The 15,403-nt window shown below is 35.3% G+C and overlaps 2 protein-coding genes across 2 annotated transcripts; both read left to right on the top strand.

The window, feature by feature from the left end:
- The first annotated feature begins 227 nt into the window (after positions 1–227).
- Positions 228–9,270, top strand: LOC114372899 (cysteine-rich receptor-like protein kinase 2). The gene is made up of 8 exons (XM_028330461.1): positions 228–854; positions 6,609–7,003; positions 7,316–7,441; positions 7,609–7,736; positions 7,921–8,131; positions 8,228–8,459; positions 8,588–8,747; positions 8,835–9,270. The coding sequence occupies exons 1-8, from the start codon at positions 463–465 to the stop codon at positions 9,147–9,149; spliced, it is 1,959 nt and encodes a 652-aa protein (XP_028186262.1). The 5' UTR covers positions 228–462; the 3' UTR covers positions 9,150–9,270.
- A 3,845-nt stretch (positions 9,271–13,115) lies between these two features.
- LOC114373231 (serine carboxypeptidase-like 45) lies at positions 13,116–14,551 on the top strand. The gene is made up of 4 exons (XM_028330749.1): positions 13,116–13,164; positions 13,905–14,093; positions 14,180–14,250; positions 14,336–14,551. The coding sequence occupies exons 1-4, from the start codon at positions 13,116–13,118 to the stop codon at positions 14,549–14,551; spliced, it is 525 nt and encodes a 174-aa protein (XP_028186550.1).
- Positions 14,552–15,403: the final 852 nt, after the last annotated feature.

Below are 15,403 nucleotides of genomic sequence, written 5' to 3'. Positions count from 1 at the left end.
ATGCGATACATATTATTTTACACTCAGTTAAACTCTTTATTATATATCCGTAGTTGAAGACTTGAAGGTATTTATTTATCTTTGATTACCACGGGCCCACGATGTGGGTGTGAGTAAGATCAACCAATACATTCTTCTATATTTTATCTAGTATGGTTGACGATTTACATTATACAAACTTTTTTGAAGTAATACAGTATCACACACAAAAAAAAAAAAAAAAACCCATTAAACTCCTTCTTTCTTATACATAGCTAACACAAACAGTCCTCCATATCTCAGACTTTAAAACTTGGATATTAATTACCTTAGTCCATCCACACATGAACATCATTAAAAATTATACTTTTTTTCTTTGAGAACATCATTAACAACTATACTTTTTTTCATTGAGGCCTATATCAAACCCATCTTTTGAACCCTTAGATATATACCGATCCAGTCTGAGAATCACAAAAGAATATGGTGAAACTCTTCAAGGTCGTAGCCTTAACTTTGTTGGTGTTATGGTCATGGTGGAGCTTTGAGGGTGCAGTAGGAGACCCTCAACTCTTTTTACTCACAAATGAGTGCAGCGGATTTACCACCGCAAATTTCGACTTGTCCACTTTCTTCCAAAATCTAAACGCAAGTTTCGCAGACCTGAGAGAGCAGGTGACCAACCAAAGCAAGCAATTTGCCATTGCTCAATCAACCAGCGGAACAAGTCCTGTCTATGCCATGTTTCAATGCATGAACTACCTCTCCATCGCTGACTGCGCTGCCTGCTTAGCAGCCGCCGACACCGAAATCCGCAACTGCTCCACCGGAACCACCGACGGTGCTCGTGTCGTTTATGACGGCTGCTTCCTCAGGTACACATGCCTCTAATATTTGTTCAATAATTGTCCATCCCTATGGCTGCTAATTCAAAAGTGATTATTTATTTTGTACACTCTGGGTACTCTTTGAGTTTGAGGAAAGGAGAGGGAGAAAATTTTGTGTGACAATTAGAAGGGTAAAATGAATAAGACGAGCTACGTCACTAATCCTATAAAATGTAGGACTGAGTTTTAAAAAAACAAAAAATTCATCTAGGGGTGGACTTAGCATTCAATGACTGTGTGTTAAAATCTGTTAACTATTTGACTCTTGAAACAGATTTTTTAAATTGTAGTTAGTTTTTTTAGGATATGCTGTTACGCTGCAGATATGTTGTTAGGCTGTTATGTTGTTATGCTGTTTTTAAATTTATCTTCTATTTTTTAGGCAACAACCCATAGGAGTTTTATCTATATATTTTAGCATCTCTTTGTAAAAGGTACTCTGCTTTCCAGATCAATAAAACAACCTTCTTCTGAAGTAATATCCTGAGTTTCTTTATCTTTTAATTCTTCGTATCTTTCTAAAAACAACAAATTGGTATCCTGAGCCTTATTCTGAGGGATCTGAGAGATCGAGAGAACCCATACACATTCAAAACACAAACACACATAACCTGGTCAGAATGAATCCAGAAGGTTCATCCATTCCACTTACACTTCCGCTGTTTGATGGTAAAAGTTGTCATCTCTGGGCTTTTAGAATGGAAGCCTATCTCGAAGCAGGTGATTTGTGGGAAGCTGTTGAAGATGTGTACGAAGTCGAACCCTTGTTGGACAATCCAACGGTTGCTCAAATCAAAAATCACAAAGAAAGGAAGCAGAGAAAGTCAAAAGCAAAAACAACTTTGCTTGAGATGCAGAGAATGAAGGAATCAGAAACGATTAAGGAATACTCTGATAGGCTTCTTGGCATAGTCAATAATGTAAGGCTCCCAGGTACTGAATTTTCAGACGCTAGAATTGTTCAAAAAATTCTAGTCACAATACCTAAAAAGTTTGAAGCCACAATTGCATCTCTGGAGAATTCAAGGAATTTGTCAAGCATTAAATTGGCAGAATTGTTGAATGCACTACAAGCACAAGAACAAAGGAGGCTTATGAGGCAAGAAGGGTCTGTTGAGGGTGCTTTTCAGGCTAGATCACAGAATTACAAAGGAGGCAAAAATAACAAGAAGAAGCAGAGCAACAACAAAAATGGCCAAAGCAGCAAGACACGTGTCTTTTCACCTTGTCCTTATTGCAAAAAAAATAATCACCCACACAACAAGTGTTGGTGGAGACCAGACATAAAATGCCACAAGTGTGGTCAATTAGGACATGTGGAAAAAATATGCAAGACTCAACAACAACAACAAGGAGAAGCCAAGGCTGCTGAAGATCAGCCTATGGAGGAGCAGCTGTTTGTAGCATCATGATTTGCAACCAACACCACTACGGAGAGGTTGCTTATAGACAGTGGTTGCACAAACCACATGACTTATCATCGTGAACTTTTCAAAGAATTGGACGAGACAACTATTTCCAAAGTCAGAATTGGAAATGGAGCACTCATTGCAGTAAAAGGCAAGGGAACGGTTACAATTGAAGGCCACTCAGGTTTGAAATTAATTTCTGATGTATTATATGTCCCTGAAATTAATCAAAACCTTTTAAGTGTTACTCAACTGCTGGAGAAAGGATATAAGGTGTTGTTTTAGGACAAAAACTGTGTGATTAAAGATGCAAACAACATAGAAATGATCAAAGTTCAAATGAAAGGCAAGAGTTTTGTCTTGGACTTGATGAATGAGGAGCAGCAAGCAGCTGTACACAAAGAGGATGATAATACAATGCTTTGGCACAAGAGATTGGGGCACTTTCATCATGCTGCACTACTTTTCATGAGAAAGAACAATATAGTGAAAGATATGCCAGAATTAGACAATTTACCTCCAAAATGTGTTGCTTGCCAATATGGAAAGCAAACCAGACTTCCTTTTCAACAAAACAAGACTTCAAGGGCTTCACAAAAGCTGCAGTTAGTACACACAGATGTGGGAGGACCCATGAAAACACCATCATTGAATGACAGTAAGTATTATATTGCATTCATTGATGATTATTCAAGAATGTGTTGGATTTATTCTATGAAGTTTAAATCTGATGTTGCTGACATCTTTGTGAAGTTTAAAGCTTGGGTTGAAACTCAAAGTGGATGCAAGATGCAGGTGATCAGGTCCGATAATGGAACTGAATATACCTCTGAAAAATTTAACAAGTTTTGTGTAGATGCAGGCATTGAACATCAATTGACAGCACCATACACTCCGCAACAGAATGGTGTTGTCGAGAGGAAAAACCGAACAATTATGGAGATGACAAGGTGCTTACTTCATGACAAAGGGCTACCAAAGGAATTTTGGGCAGAGGCTGCACACACAACAATTTTTTTGCTGAATAGGTTACCAACAAAAGCTTTGCAGAAAAAGACTCCATTTGAAGCATGGCATGACTACAAACCGAAGCTAACAAATCTGAAGACATTTGGCTGCCTATGTTTCTCTTACATACCTCAAGTAAAAAGAGACAAGCTTGACAAGAAAGCAGAACCTGAAATTTTTGTAGGTTATAGCTCAACTTCAAAGGCCTACAGAATCTACCTACCACAGAGCAACAAAGTAATCGTCAGCAGGGATGTCAAATTTCTGGAGTCAGATAGTTGGGACTGGAAAAATGATTAGAGGTCTGAGTTTCAGGAAGAGAATGAAGATGTTGATGAAGAACCTATCAGAGGAACCAGATCACTTTCAGACATCTACCAAAGGTGTAATGTTGCTGTGATGGAGCATGAGGGATATGAAGAAGCTATAGCTGATCAAAAATGGAGAAATGCAATGAAAGAGGAGCTTATAATGATTGAAAAAAATAAAACATGGGAGCTGGTGGACAGACCTAACCACAAGAAAGCGATTGGTGTCAAGTGGGTTTATAGAACCAAGCTCAATTCAGATGGTTCTATAAACAAATACAAGGCAAGGCTTGTTGTTAAAGGATATGCTCAAGTGTTTGGTGTTGATTTTTCAGAGACTTTTGCCCTAGTTGCCAGACTAGAAACCTTAAGAATGTTGATGTCTCTTGTTGCACAAAAAGGTTGGATTATACATCAAATGGATGTGAAATCAGCCTTCTTAAATGGATACTTGGAGGAAGAAATTTTTGTTGAGCAATCTGAAGGGTTCGTTGTTCAAGGACAGGAGGAGAAAGTATATCGATTAAGGAAAGCTTTGTATGGTTTAAAGCAGGCACCGCGGTCATGGTATAGCAGAATTGATGCACACTTGGTGAACTTAGGCTTCAAAAAAAGTTTAAGTGAATCTACTTTATATGTGAAGAAGACTGATGGTGAAATGCTTGCAGTATCTCTATATGTTGATGATCTACTGGTTTTGGGAAGCAGCGGGGAGCATATTGACAAGTTCAAGGAAGAAATGAAAGATGCTTTTGAAATGACAGACATTGGAAGGATGACATTCTTTCTCGGTATGCAGGTGTATCAAAAACAGAATGAAATATTTCTTTGCCAGGAAAAATATGCAAATGAAATTCTCAAGAAGTTCAACATGGAAGGGTGCAAACCAACTGCAACTCCAATGAATCAAAAGGAGAAGTTTTGCAAAGAAGATGGAGCTGAAAAAGTGGATGAAAAGCTGTATAGGAGCCTTATAGGCTGCCTAATGTATTTAAGTGCATCAAGGCCTGACATCTTGCATGCAGTAAGCTTGTTATCAAGGTACATGAACTGTGCTAGTAGAATTCATTTTCAGGCAGCAAAAAGAGTTCTTAGATATGTTAAAGGCACAATTGATTTTGGAATAAGATACCATTATGTTAAAAACTTCAGACTTCATGGTTATTCTAATAGTGATTGGGCTGGATGTGCTGATGATATGAGAAGTACTTCAGGTTATCTTTTTAGCTTTGGTTCTGGAATTTTCTCATGGTATTCAAAGAAACAGGAAGTAATAGCTCAATCCACAGCAGAAGCAGAATATGTTGCTGCAACTGCTGCTGTAAATCAAGCTCTTTGGATCAGAAAGCTTATGACAGATTTGCATATGGAACAACAAGACAGTACGCAGATATTTGTGGATAATCAAGCTGCAATTTCAATTTCAAATAATCCAGTGTTTCATGGCAAAACAAAACACTTCAAGATAAAACTCTATTTTCTCAGGGAGGCACAAAAGGAAGGAGAAGTGAAATTAATTTACTACACAACAAAGGAACAAAGTGCTGATATCCTAACAAAGGCGCTTCCTAAAGCTAGATATGAATTCTTGAGGCAGAGGCTTGGTGTATGCTGTTCCAGAGTCAAGGAGGAGTGTTAACTGTTTGACTCTTGAAACAAATTTTTTAAATTGTTGCTAGTTTTTTTAGGATATGTTGTTATGCTGCAGATATGTTGTTAGGCTATTATGCTGTTATGCTGTTTTTAAATTTATCTTCTATTTTTTAGGCAACAACCCATAGGAGTTTTATCTATATATTTTAGCATCTCTTTGTAAAAGGTACTCTGCTTTCCAAATCAATAAAACAACCTTCTTTTGTAGTAATATCCTGAGTTTCTTTATCTTTTAATCCTTCATATCTTTCTAAAAACAACAAAATCAATAAAATATATAAATATTAAAATTTATACAAAATATTTATATAAATTATTCTTTAATGGTGTAGATTTTTTTTCATAGGTAAAAATTAAACACGATGTCAAAAAATTTATAAGACTTACATGGTCAACCAATTAAGCTAAATCCCTTGGTGATACCAATGTTTTGGGCTACTATTGTTGTAATCAATAATTTAGTGAGGAAACTAATTTATTCTTGTTTTTACTAGATTTTTGGAACATAACTAATAGGATGGTTTTTTTTTTTGGTAAAAAAAGTATGTTTAACATTGATACCAATTTTATTTTATTTTTATATAAATTCCAGTATGTTTTTGGTGGCATTTAAAATTCAAGATTTTGTAATTTGTAATTGTGTCTTAAAAATAATATTTAATTTATTTTCTATGTAAAAATATATTTTTATTATACGTTCTTTGATCATTTTGTAAAACACATAATTATAAATATTTTGTATGAATTTTGATGCTTGTATATTAATTGAATGAATTTTAATTTTTAAAGTTGGCCCTCCAACTCATAATATCCTGGTCCGTACCTGGGTTAAATGAACATTTAACACAAGTTACCAACAAGCTAGATTTTTTTAGATCAACAATTAGTTCCAACAAGCTAGGTGTTTATATATTATTGAGAGCGTGTGGATTAGAGTTTTTAGATATGTTTTCATCACAAGAACATGTTGGTTCGCAGTTCATGAGACTAAGACAGAATTGACTTTGATGATTATTGCTTTCAAATGTTTTTGACTGTTGAGTTACGAGAGCAATGACTTCTTCTTTGAGAACATTCCTAGAAGTCACACATATTGTGGAAGTCAGACTACAGATGACAGCACTGCTTTTTGGTTACATGAACACACATAGGGATTTATAAGATTGACTTGACAGTGAAGGAAGAAGAAAAAAGAAAAAAGTCATGGATTCAAATTTCACTAACAGAAAGTTAATAATTAACATTTGCTGAAAAAATATGAGCACAAATAACTAATATGATGTTTAAGATGATTGAGAATGTCGATTAGTTTTTCTTATGTCTTCATTACAAGTTTATTTGATACTTTCAAATCTGTTGTTAAGGTATGAGAACAATAACTTCTATGAAGACACCACTCTGCCTGGCAACAGTATGCGTTGTGGAAATCAGACAGCAGTTGAAACCACTACTTTTAGTACAACTGTACAGCAAGTGCTAATGGACCTGCGAATCGCAACACCTAAAATTAGTCGTTACTTTGCAACTACCAAGACACAAGTGGCTGGTATTGCAATCTATGCCGTTGCACAATGTGCTGAAACTTTTACACGAGACACTTGTTCGAGTTGTTTGTCAATTCAACAGAGTAACATACAAGGTTGTCTTCCCAATACAAATGGTAGGGCAATTGATCCTGCTGGATGCTTTATGAGATACTCACAGACACCCTTCTTTGCTGATAACCAAACCACTGATATCAGTCCCTTCTTAAACAAAGGTACAAATGCCATAACTACTCCATTTAACAGATGTTGACTTTAATGAGTAAAAATGGACTAATGGACTAGTAACACATTATCTAACTCACTTTATTTTTGGTGAAAATATATTGAAAATCACATTTACAAAATTTTGAGACGTACTTATTTAATGTGTTTCAATTATAATGTTTGTAGTTTCTAACAAATTTTAATCAGTAGCAGAGAATGTATTAGAAAAACATGTTGCTAGTATTTCTCATAATATAATATCAACATGTTGAACGAGCATGTCGTTTGGAATTGAGGTCAACTTCTTTTCTGTCTTGAAGGAGGAAGTTCAAGCAAGAAGTGGGTCATTTTTGGTGGCGGTGTTGGAGGTGTAATCCTTGCTGTGATCCTTCTTTCATTATTTCGCTGGTATAGAAGATCCAACAGTCCCAAGAGAGTTCCTAGAGGTAATAACAAATTTTGGACTTCGGAAAGTCTATATGTGTTGCCTTGTATCCAACTATATTACAAAATTACCATGTCTAAAAATATCATTAATTGTTCTCCTAAACATAGATGAATTCATTTCCTCATTTATATATAAAGAAAAATCAAACTAATATTAACTTAGCAGCTTACACATTGGGAGCAACAGAGTTGAAAGCTGCAACCAAGTACAAGTATAGTGACTTGAAAGCCGCAACAAAAAATTTTAGTGAGAGAAATAAGCTAGGAGAAGGAGGCTTTGGTGCTGTGTACAAGGTAAACTTGAGTTGTTCCTCCTCACATTTCAATCATGACTCTTAAGCGTTTTGTTTTTAATGTAAAGTTGTCAATTAAGATCTCTCCATAAGCTAAGAAGGCAATATTACTTACAAGCTACACATCTAGTGATAGAGATAAATCACTTTCAAGCACAAATCTTAATTCGGTGTCTATTCAATAGGGGACAATGAAAAATGGGAAAGTTGTTGCAGTAAAGTTACTTTCAGCAAAATCCAGCAAGATAGATGATGATTTTGAAAGAGAAGTAACGCTTATAAGTAATGTTCATCACAAAAATCTGGTTCAACTTCTTGGTTGTTGCGTTAAAGGCCAAGACAGAATACTTGTTTACGAATACATGGCAAACAACAGCCTTGAAAAATTCTTATTTGGTAACAAACATTTTAATTTCCAATAAAAGCATTTTGTGTAAGTTTTTCTTTACCCCTTTTTTCACCTCTAAAGTTTTGAACAAACATGGGAAACAGGTATAAGAAAAAATTCACTCAACTGGAGACAACGCTATGATATAATTTTGGGCACAGCAAGGGGATTGGCCTATCTACATGAGGAATTTCATGTTTCAATCATACATAGAGATATTAAGAGTGGCAATATCCTCTTGGATGAAGAGCTTCAGCCCAAAATTGCTGATTTTGGATTGGTGAAGTTGCTTCCAGGGGACCAATCTCATCTTAGTACAAGATTTGCTGGGACATTGTAAGTCAAAATATAATACCAATGACTCAACTTGAAAATTTTAAGAGTCAAATATACTGCCGCCACATGCAAAATAGTCTCATAATTTCTTAATTATATATGTGGCATAAATGTGATGCACTTGTCAGGGGATACACAGCACCAGAGTATGCACTCCATGGTCAATTATCAGAAAAGGCTGATACATACAGCTATGGAATTGTAGTCCTAGAAATCATAAGTGGTCGAAAGAGTACTGATGTGAATGCTGTTAATGATGATAGTGAGGATGATTACCTTCTTCGACAAGTAAGGAACTTCCCATAAATATGTACCAATTTTTTTTTGCTTTCTTGTAACATTTTATCATATCACCCTTGGTTTTTACTACAACAGGCATGGAAATTGTATGAGAGTGGCAAGCACTTGGAGTTAGTGGACAAAAGCTTAAACCCTTATAAGTATGATGCAGAAGAAGTGAAGAAAGTGATGGGCATTGCTTTGTTGTGTACTCAAGCATCGGCTGCAATGAGGCCAGCCATGTCTGAAGTAGTAATCCTACTCAGTAGCAATGACTTACTTGAACATATGAGACCATCGATGCCTATCTTTTTTGAGTCAAATTTAAAGCCCCGCAATGATATCTCTGCTTCAACTAGTTCCTCTATGACTAACACTACTACCTCAAATTCTATAATACCTGCTCGATGATTGAGTATATGATCTAAAAATAAATTTTTGTCCAGTTCATTATCAAAGATGGGTATAATTATTTGTAAATCTTACTTATTTTTATGAAAAAGTTACATTGACATTCCTGCGGTTTTGTTCATTAGTGCAGATTTGGAGTGCTTGAGTAAGAGGAAAACGAGGAGAAAATTGAGACTACAAAAGGCTTATTGTATTCAGCAATAACAACGCAATGTATTTATATAGCAAAAGAAAGGTGCTAGTAGAAAGGCAAATTAACAAGTGAACAACTAATTAACAGATGGTGCCTACAGAAGATAATAAAAATAGCAGTATCCTATTAATTAACATGACTTTTATTTCTTAAAAAATAGCATAAACGTCTCATCTTCTGCAGTTTAGTAAGACGAGTTATAAGCTAACTTGTTTGATAATTTAAAAATATGAATCCACTTTTTTTAAGAAAAACGTATTTAATAAAATACCTCAGAGTTTAGGCATTAATCAATGCCATATGATTTAGTCAATACTATATGATAATCTGTATATATTCTAGGATTTATGTTATTTACAAATAAAAAATAACCATCTTGATTGATTAGATTGGTTGAACAGTCTAAGCCACGTTGTGGACGGATGTAGAAACTTCCTCCTGGATGTTCTCTATTCTATCTTAGAGGCAGTATTGAAGCAAGAAAAACAGTCATTATTGGACAGATAGTTTCTGCATTGAAACATAGAATATGTATTGACCTCTCCACTGGATTTCTTTGATGCTTCAAAGTGGATGCTTTGGTTCCTAATTTCTTCTCTCAGCTGAGAATGTCTCATTGACATTCGCAAAGAAGCTACCAGGGTTGGTAGCGTTGATTGGACTGCACCCAGTGTTTATTACATGTGTGTCGCGTGTGGCTGCAGCTGCATATTCAACATTAATACTGCTCCACCATATCAAAGTTAAGGCCAGGAGCTTAATAATTTGCACCATCATCCTTTTAGCTTTGTGTGTATGTGGTAGGTTTGAGATACTATAGTATTTTGGTGTTGTGTTTTTTAGTGAAGTATGTTCTCGTATTCTTTTGGTTACAAAGTCTATTGCTACATATTAGGAACTCTTGGACTTGGCTTATTGAAAGGTATCTTCTTTTAATAGATATCATTTTGTACTTATAGATTTGGGGATCAAATTTTTTACTACATATTTTAAAAAAAATTATATACTAACCATGTTATATCATATTATCAAGAGTAAATTACACAAACTCTCCCGAGATTTACTATTATTACACCTGATATTCTTTTACTTTTTTACATTAATATGATCCCCCAGGGAGTAGTTGGTTGGTGTAATGCTTTTTATACCTAATTAGGGTGCAGGAGGTCAGTGTAATGAAAGCTACGATAGTGTAATTCAATGGATAAGACAAAGTATGGGAGTATTTGTGACACCTTCTACCCTACGCATATATGTACTAATAATAAGAGGAATACAAATGCAAAATTTATTAAAAGTTTTAAAACACATTTAAATAAAAACATTTCAAAAGGGTAATAGGCTCACATTCATTTTTTAACATCATAATAGAACGTCCAAATAAATAATAAAATTATCCCAGCTCAAAATAAGACTGTCCAAGTTTGCAAAAGGAAAACAAGTTAAGTAGTGGAATAAAATAAAGTAAAATAACATATTCAAAACATTATGCAATTGAAACAGAAACACATGTTTAGTGTCACATCTTATCAGAACATTGTGTCTCAATGTCCTCTCACTGCTAAAAAAAACTTTTTTAACGACACACATTCTAAGGCGGTTTCCAGGAACCGTCTTAGAATGTCCCTCAGTGGCATTTTTGTAAATAACGAAAACATAATTACGACGGTCTTCGAGGACCGTCTTTGTAGGCGTTATGCAATGGCATTTTGGTAATTTGAGAACTTATTTCTACTACGGGTGTGAATAGAAAACCGTCTTTGTTCATTTTTTTTAAAATAAAAAAGGTTTTTTGATTAGGGTTCGCACTCATTCTACGTGATGCCGCAAAGCTCAAAACCAACAGTCACTCCTCTCTCTTTTTCTCTCCACACTTGCTATCTTCACACTCATTGCTCAGCTTGCTTCTCTTCCCTTCCAATTCTCAATCCCAATTCACTCTTCTATTCCTCCCCTCCATGCTCCACCGCACTTTCACCTCTCTACCGCTCGTCCGCCAAGCGCCACCTCCGTCCCTCCGCTCACTCCTCCAACCTCCGTACCGCCCTCCGCCTCCTCCTCTTCCACCGCCCCACCTCCTCCTCCTCCTCCCGTCTCGCCGACCTCCTCTCCAATCGCCACATCCTCACCGGCGTCATGGCAGAAGCGATCGCAAAGCAGCGCGGCGTCCCCAACAACGACGCCATTTTGGAGGAAGTCACGATTGCGCTTAGCACAGTGCTAACGAACGTCATGGAGGTGCACAATAACGAATGGCGCGCCCTCGGAATCTCGGTTTTTTACCACATCTTTTCTTGGATCAACCACAGTTGTTCCCCCAATGCCTGCTACCACTTTGTCCTCTCTTCTTCTTCGCATTCCAAGGAAGCCAAACTTGGAATTGCTCCACACCTACAAGTGAAGTACTCTTTCTTCTCCCACTTCTTTTTGAGATTTTCTGCCCTTTTTTGTTAATTGTTGAGACGAGAATTGTGTTTTGCAGATGAATAGTAGCATGGTTACTATTAGCAGTAGTGAATTTGATTTTCTTAAGTATGCACTTTGTAATTGATTTTCTTAAAATGGTTTTTTATCATTGCTTTTGTTTTATTAGTTTTTATTTAAATTTTTGCCTTTTCCTCAAAAAATACCAGTCAATTGAATTTAAAGATATTGTCAACATTGGACGCACTCATACTCAAGATGCAACACCTTTGACTCTTGGGTTTACTACACAAGTAAGCCTTCTTATGTTTGGCTTATGCCTTATGTTGTTCTGTATTTTCAGTATCATTGATGTTGGATGGTAATATCCTGTGGGGAGTGATTTCTCATTAGTCACTACTTTTTCCTCTATCTACAGGTGAAGTACGGTATTGATAGAGTAATTGACACTTTGTCATGCATGTATCAGGTTAGACACTTAAGTACAAACCATAACTGCTTATTCTACACTATTTACTTTTGGAGTTCTACTAAGCAGAGATGTTACTTGAACAGCTTGCCCAGGGTGGTACAGCTGTAGGGACTGGATTGAATACCAAGAAAGGGTAAGTATTCTTCTTTTTTATATCTAAGTGATGGTTCTTATATTTTCTTTTTGTAACATTACTGTGTGTTGTTTGTTTCTGTAAGTTGCTATTTGATGTCTGCCAAAATGAATTTAATAGCAGATTTCCTTTCATTCTGCTTGGCAAATTATTCCATTTGATATGAGATTTTCATCAAGCTTGGTTTATTTTCTTACTAGTTACCATGATTCAATACCAAAAAGAAAGGACATTATCTGGAATGACGAGCATGCCCATATTCCACCGTTGATTTTAATTTATTATGGATGTAATTGTTGAAAATTAGACATCCACCGTGCTCATATTCTCCTTTTGCAGGCTGCCCATGATGCTTTTGTTGAAACTAGTGGAGTATATATTAATAAGGGAGAATTAAAATAGTTTTGTCAAACTTCAAGAATGATAATTCGATCAAATAAATTTATTTTGTTTATAACTAACAAAATATTGATCCAAGCTGACTCATCAGACTTTGTATTTTGATGCCATCTAATTTAATTATAACTCTCTATGTGAATTCTGCTTGCAGCTGATGGCGCAAATTCTGCTAAGTATACTATGGCAGTAGTAGGAGGGCGAGCCCTGGTGCAGCCGTAAAGTTGTGCCTTGGTGACTTGTTGGTCATGGGTTCGAATCCGGAAACAGCCTCTTTGCATATGCAAGGGTAAGGCTGCGTATAACATCCCTCCCCCATACCTTCGCATAGCGAAGAGCCTCTGGACAATGGGGTACGAAGTTTTATACTATGACAGTAGTAGCGGCGGCCCTAGAAGTTGCTATAGTCACGAACACCTTTAATCACCAACACAAATATTAAAATGTGTGAGTAATGTTAATTTGTATTTTACACCAAAAGTCATTAATTATATGCACTTTTATTTTTTATTCTCATATAAGGTTTAGGTCTATATAGGACGTACGGTATAAATATTACATCAAAGCTTGATGTATTGTAGAATGTAAAATAGACTTTTATTTATATTTTCTTAATGTTATAAGGCGTTTGTTACTTTAGTTCTTATTTATTCTAGATTTGGATTTTATAAATAAAAAATACAGTTAATTTATATTCAAAAGAACTAAAATAATTTTCAATTTTTAAATTAAATATTATAGTAAAGATTTTGTTATAGCAAAGATTAAATCGATACTTAAGTTTTAAAAACTAAAATAAATATTTACTCATAAAAAATATATTATTACTTTATTAGGTTCAATAATTGAATACTTATTTAATACATTCTTATCAAACATATTGTGCATGGATATATATGTATGTTGTAGCACTGTTTTACTTTTCTGACTTAAACGTTTTTTGGTGTGTGTATAATGGGTTACGGGCCCTTCCATTGTCAAGAATTCGGATGGGGAATTGTAAGGTCAACTTGGTTGGTTTGGGAAGGTTCTTTCTGTTCCCAAAGGCTCTTCCATCGTCAACTGCTCTTCTGTTTCCTTGTGACCATACATTACATGTAAGCAAAATTGCTTATTGATTTTTCATTTTTTTTACAGTGGCAAATGTGCTATACTTGGAATCACCAGCTGGTGTTGGATTTTCATACTCAAGCAATACATCTTTCTATACCTTAGTGACAGATGAAATTACAGCTGGAGATAATCTTATTTTTCTACCGCGATGGTTCACTGAATTCCCTGAGTACTCAAAAAACGACTTCTTCATTACAGGGGAGAGCTATGCAGGTAGAAAGAAATAATTGAAATAAGTCTAAAATATATTCATTTTGAAACTGCAATAAGGTAATACAAACTTGTTTTGTTTTTTGCAGGTCACTATGCTCCACAACTTGCACAACTTATTGTTCAAACAAAGACCAACTTCAATCTTAAGGGGGTAGCAGTGAGTATAGGGAAATTTTGAATAATTACAACATAAGAAATCATTTGTTTTATTTGAAAAATATAACGTGTTCATATATGTGCAGATAGGCAATCCTCTAATGGAATTTGATACTGATTTGAACTCCAAAGCTGAATTCTTTTGGTCCCACGGACTGATTTCAGATTCAACTTATAATCTTTTCACCAGAGTCTGCAACTATTTCACAATTAGGAGACAAACGATACAAGGTAATCTTAGTGACGTTTGTGCAAAAATAAATGGACTGGTGTTTACTGAGGTTAGCAACTATATAGACTAATATGATGTCACTCTTGATGTGTGTCTGTCATCAGCAAATCAACAGGCTTATGTGCTGAATCAAATGGTAAGCTTCATCTGTTATATGCACACATACCCATCTTAGTTGTTTAGATTGTTTTTTATCTCAGTTTTTGTTTTATTAACTAATAATTATCTGTGTCCCGAGCCCACATGTGTTCACCATGACCCTTCAAGGGCTCTTGGAGACTTCACTGGCATTAGGAATCACTACTCTCGCAACACATGGTGAGAAGAAGTGGCACCATAATTATAGATGTGACCGTGGCACCCTCTTCTCCAGGTATTGTACAATAGCATAACAAATTCTTGAACAATCTACTTTCACGAATTTCGTATGTAACTGTATAATCTGTATAATTGGTTTTTCATTTGAAAGATCACAAATATTCACGAGACAAAAAAAAAATGTCACTTCAGCTATTGTCCAAAACATTGGTTTGAGAATTTTCAACAAAAAGGAAAATACACCATAGACACCATTATTATTCTGCATTGTCTTGGGCGCGACAGGAGTGTTTATGCCATATCCAAATATTTTGTTTGCTGGCAGGGTTTCATACCTACTGATATTTGTCCCATTGTGTCCTAACTTTGGAAATATCAGATTTGAACATCTTTAGGATTGAGTTTTTCTGAACATCTTTATGATTTCTTTTACTTTATTACATCTTATTAAATCCTTTATTTTTTTTTATTTATTCTCAAAATTTTATTTCTTTCTATATTTATTTTTTCTTTAAACTTTATTTTTATCCAATCTTACCTGTTTATTTTTATGCTGGTAGTTCCTTATTCAGTTGTTTTAAAATAGATGGAAGCTTGAACTCAA

The sequence above is a fragment of the Glycine soja genome, chromosome 11, assembly GCF_004193775.1.
Source record: "Glycine soja cultivar W05 chromosome 11, ASM419377v2, whole genome shotgun sequence".
Taxonomy (NCBI): domain Eukaryota; kingdom Viridiplantae; phylum Streptophyta; class Magnoliopsida; order Fabales; family Fabaceae; genus Glycine; species Glycine soja.
The sequence above is the reverse complement of the archived record's forward strand: the minus strand, read 5'-3'. Positions and strand labels throughout refer to the sequence as shown.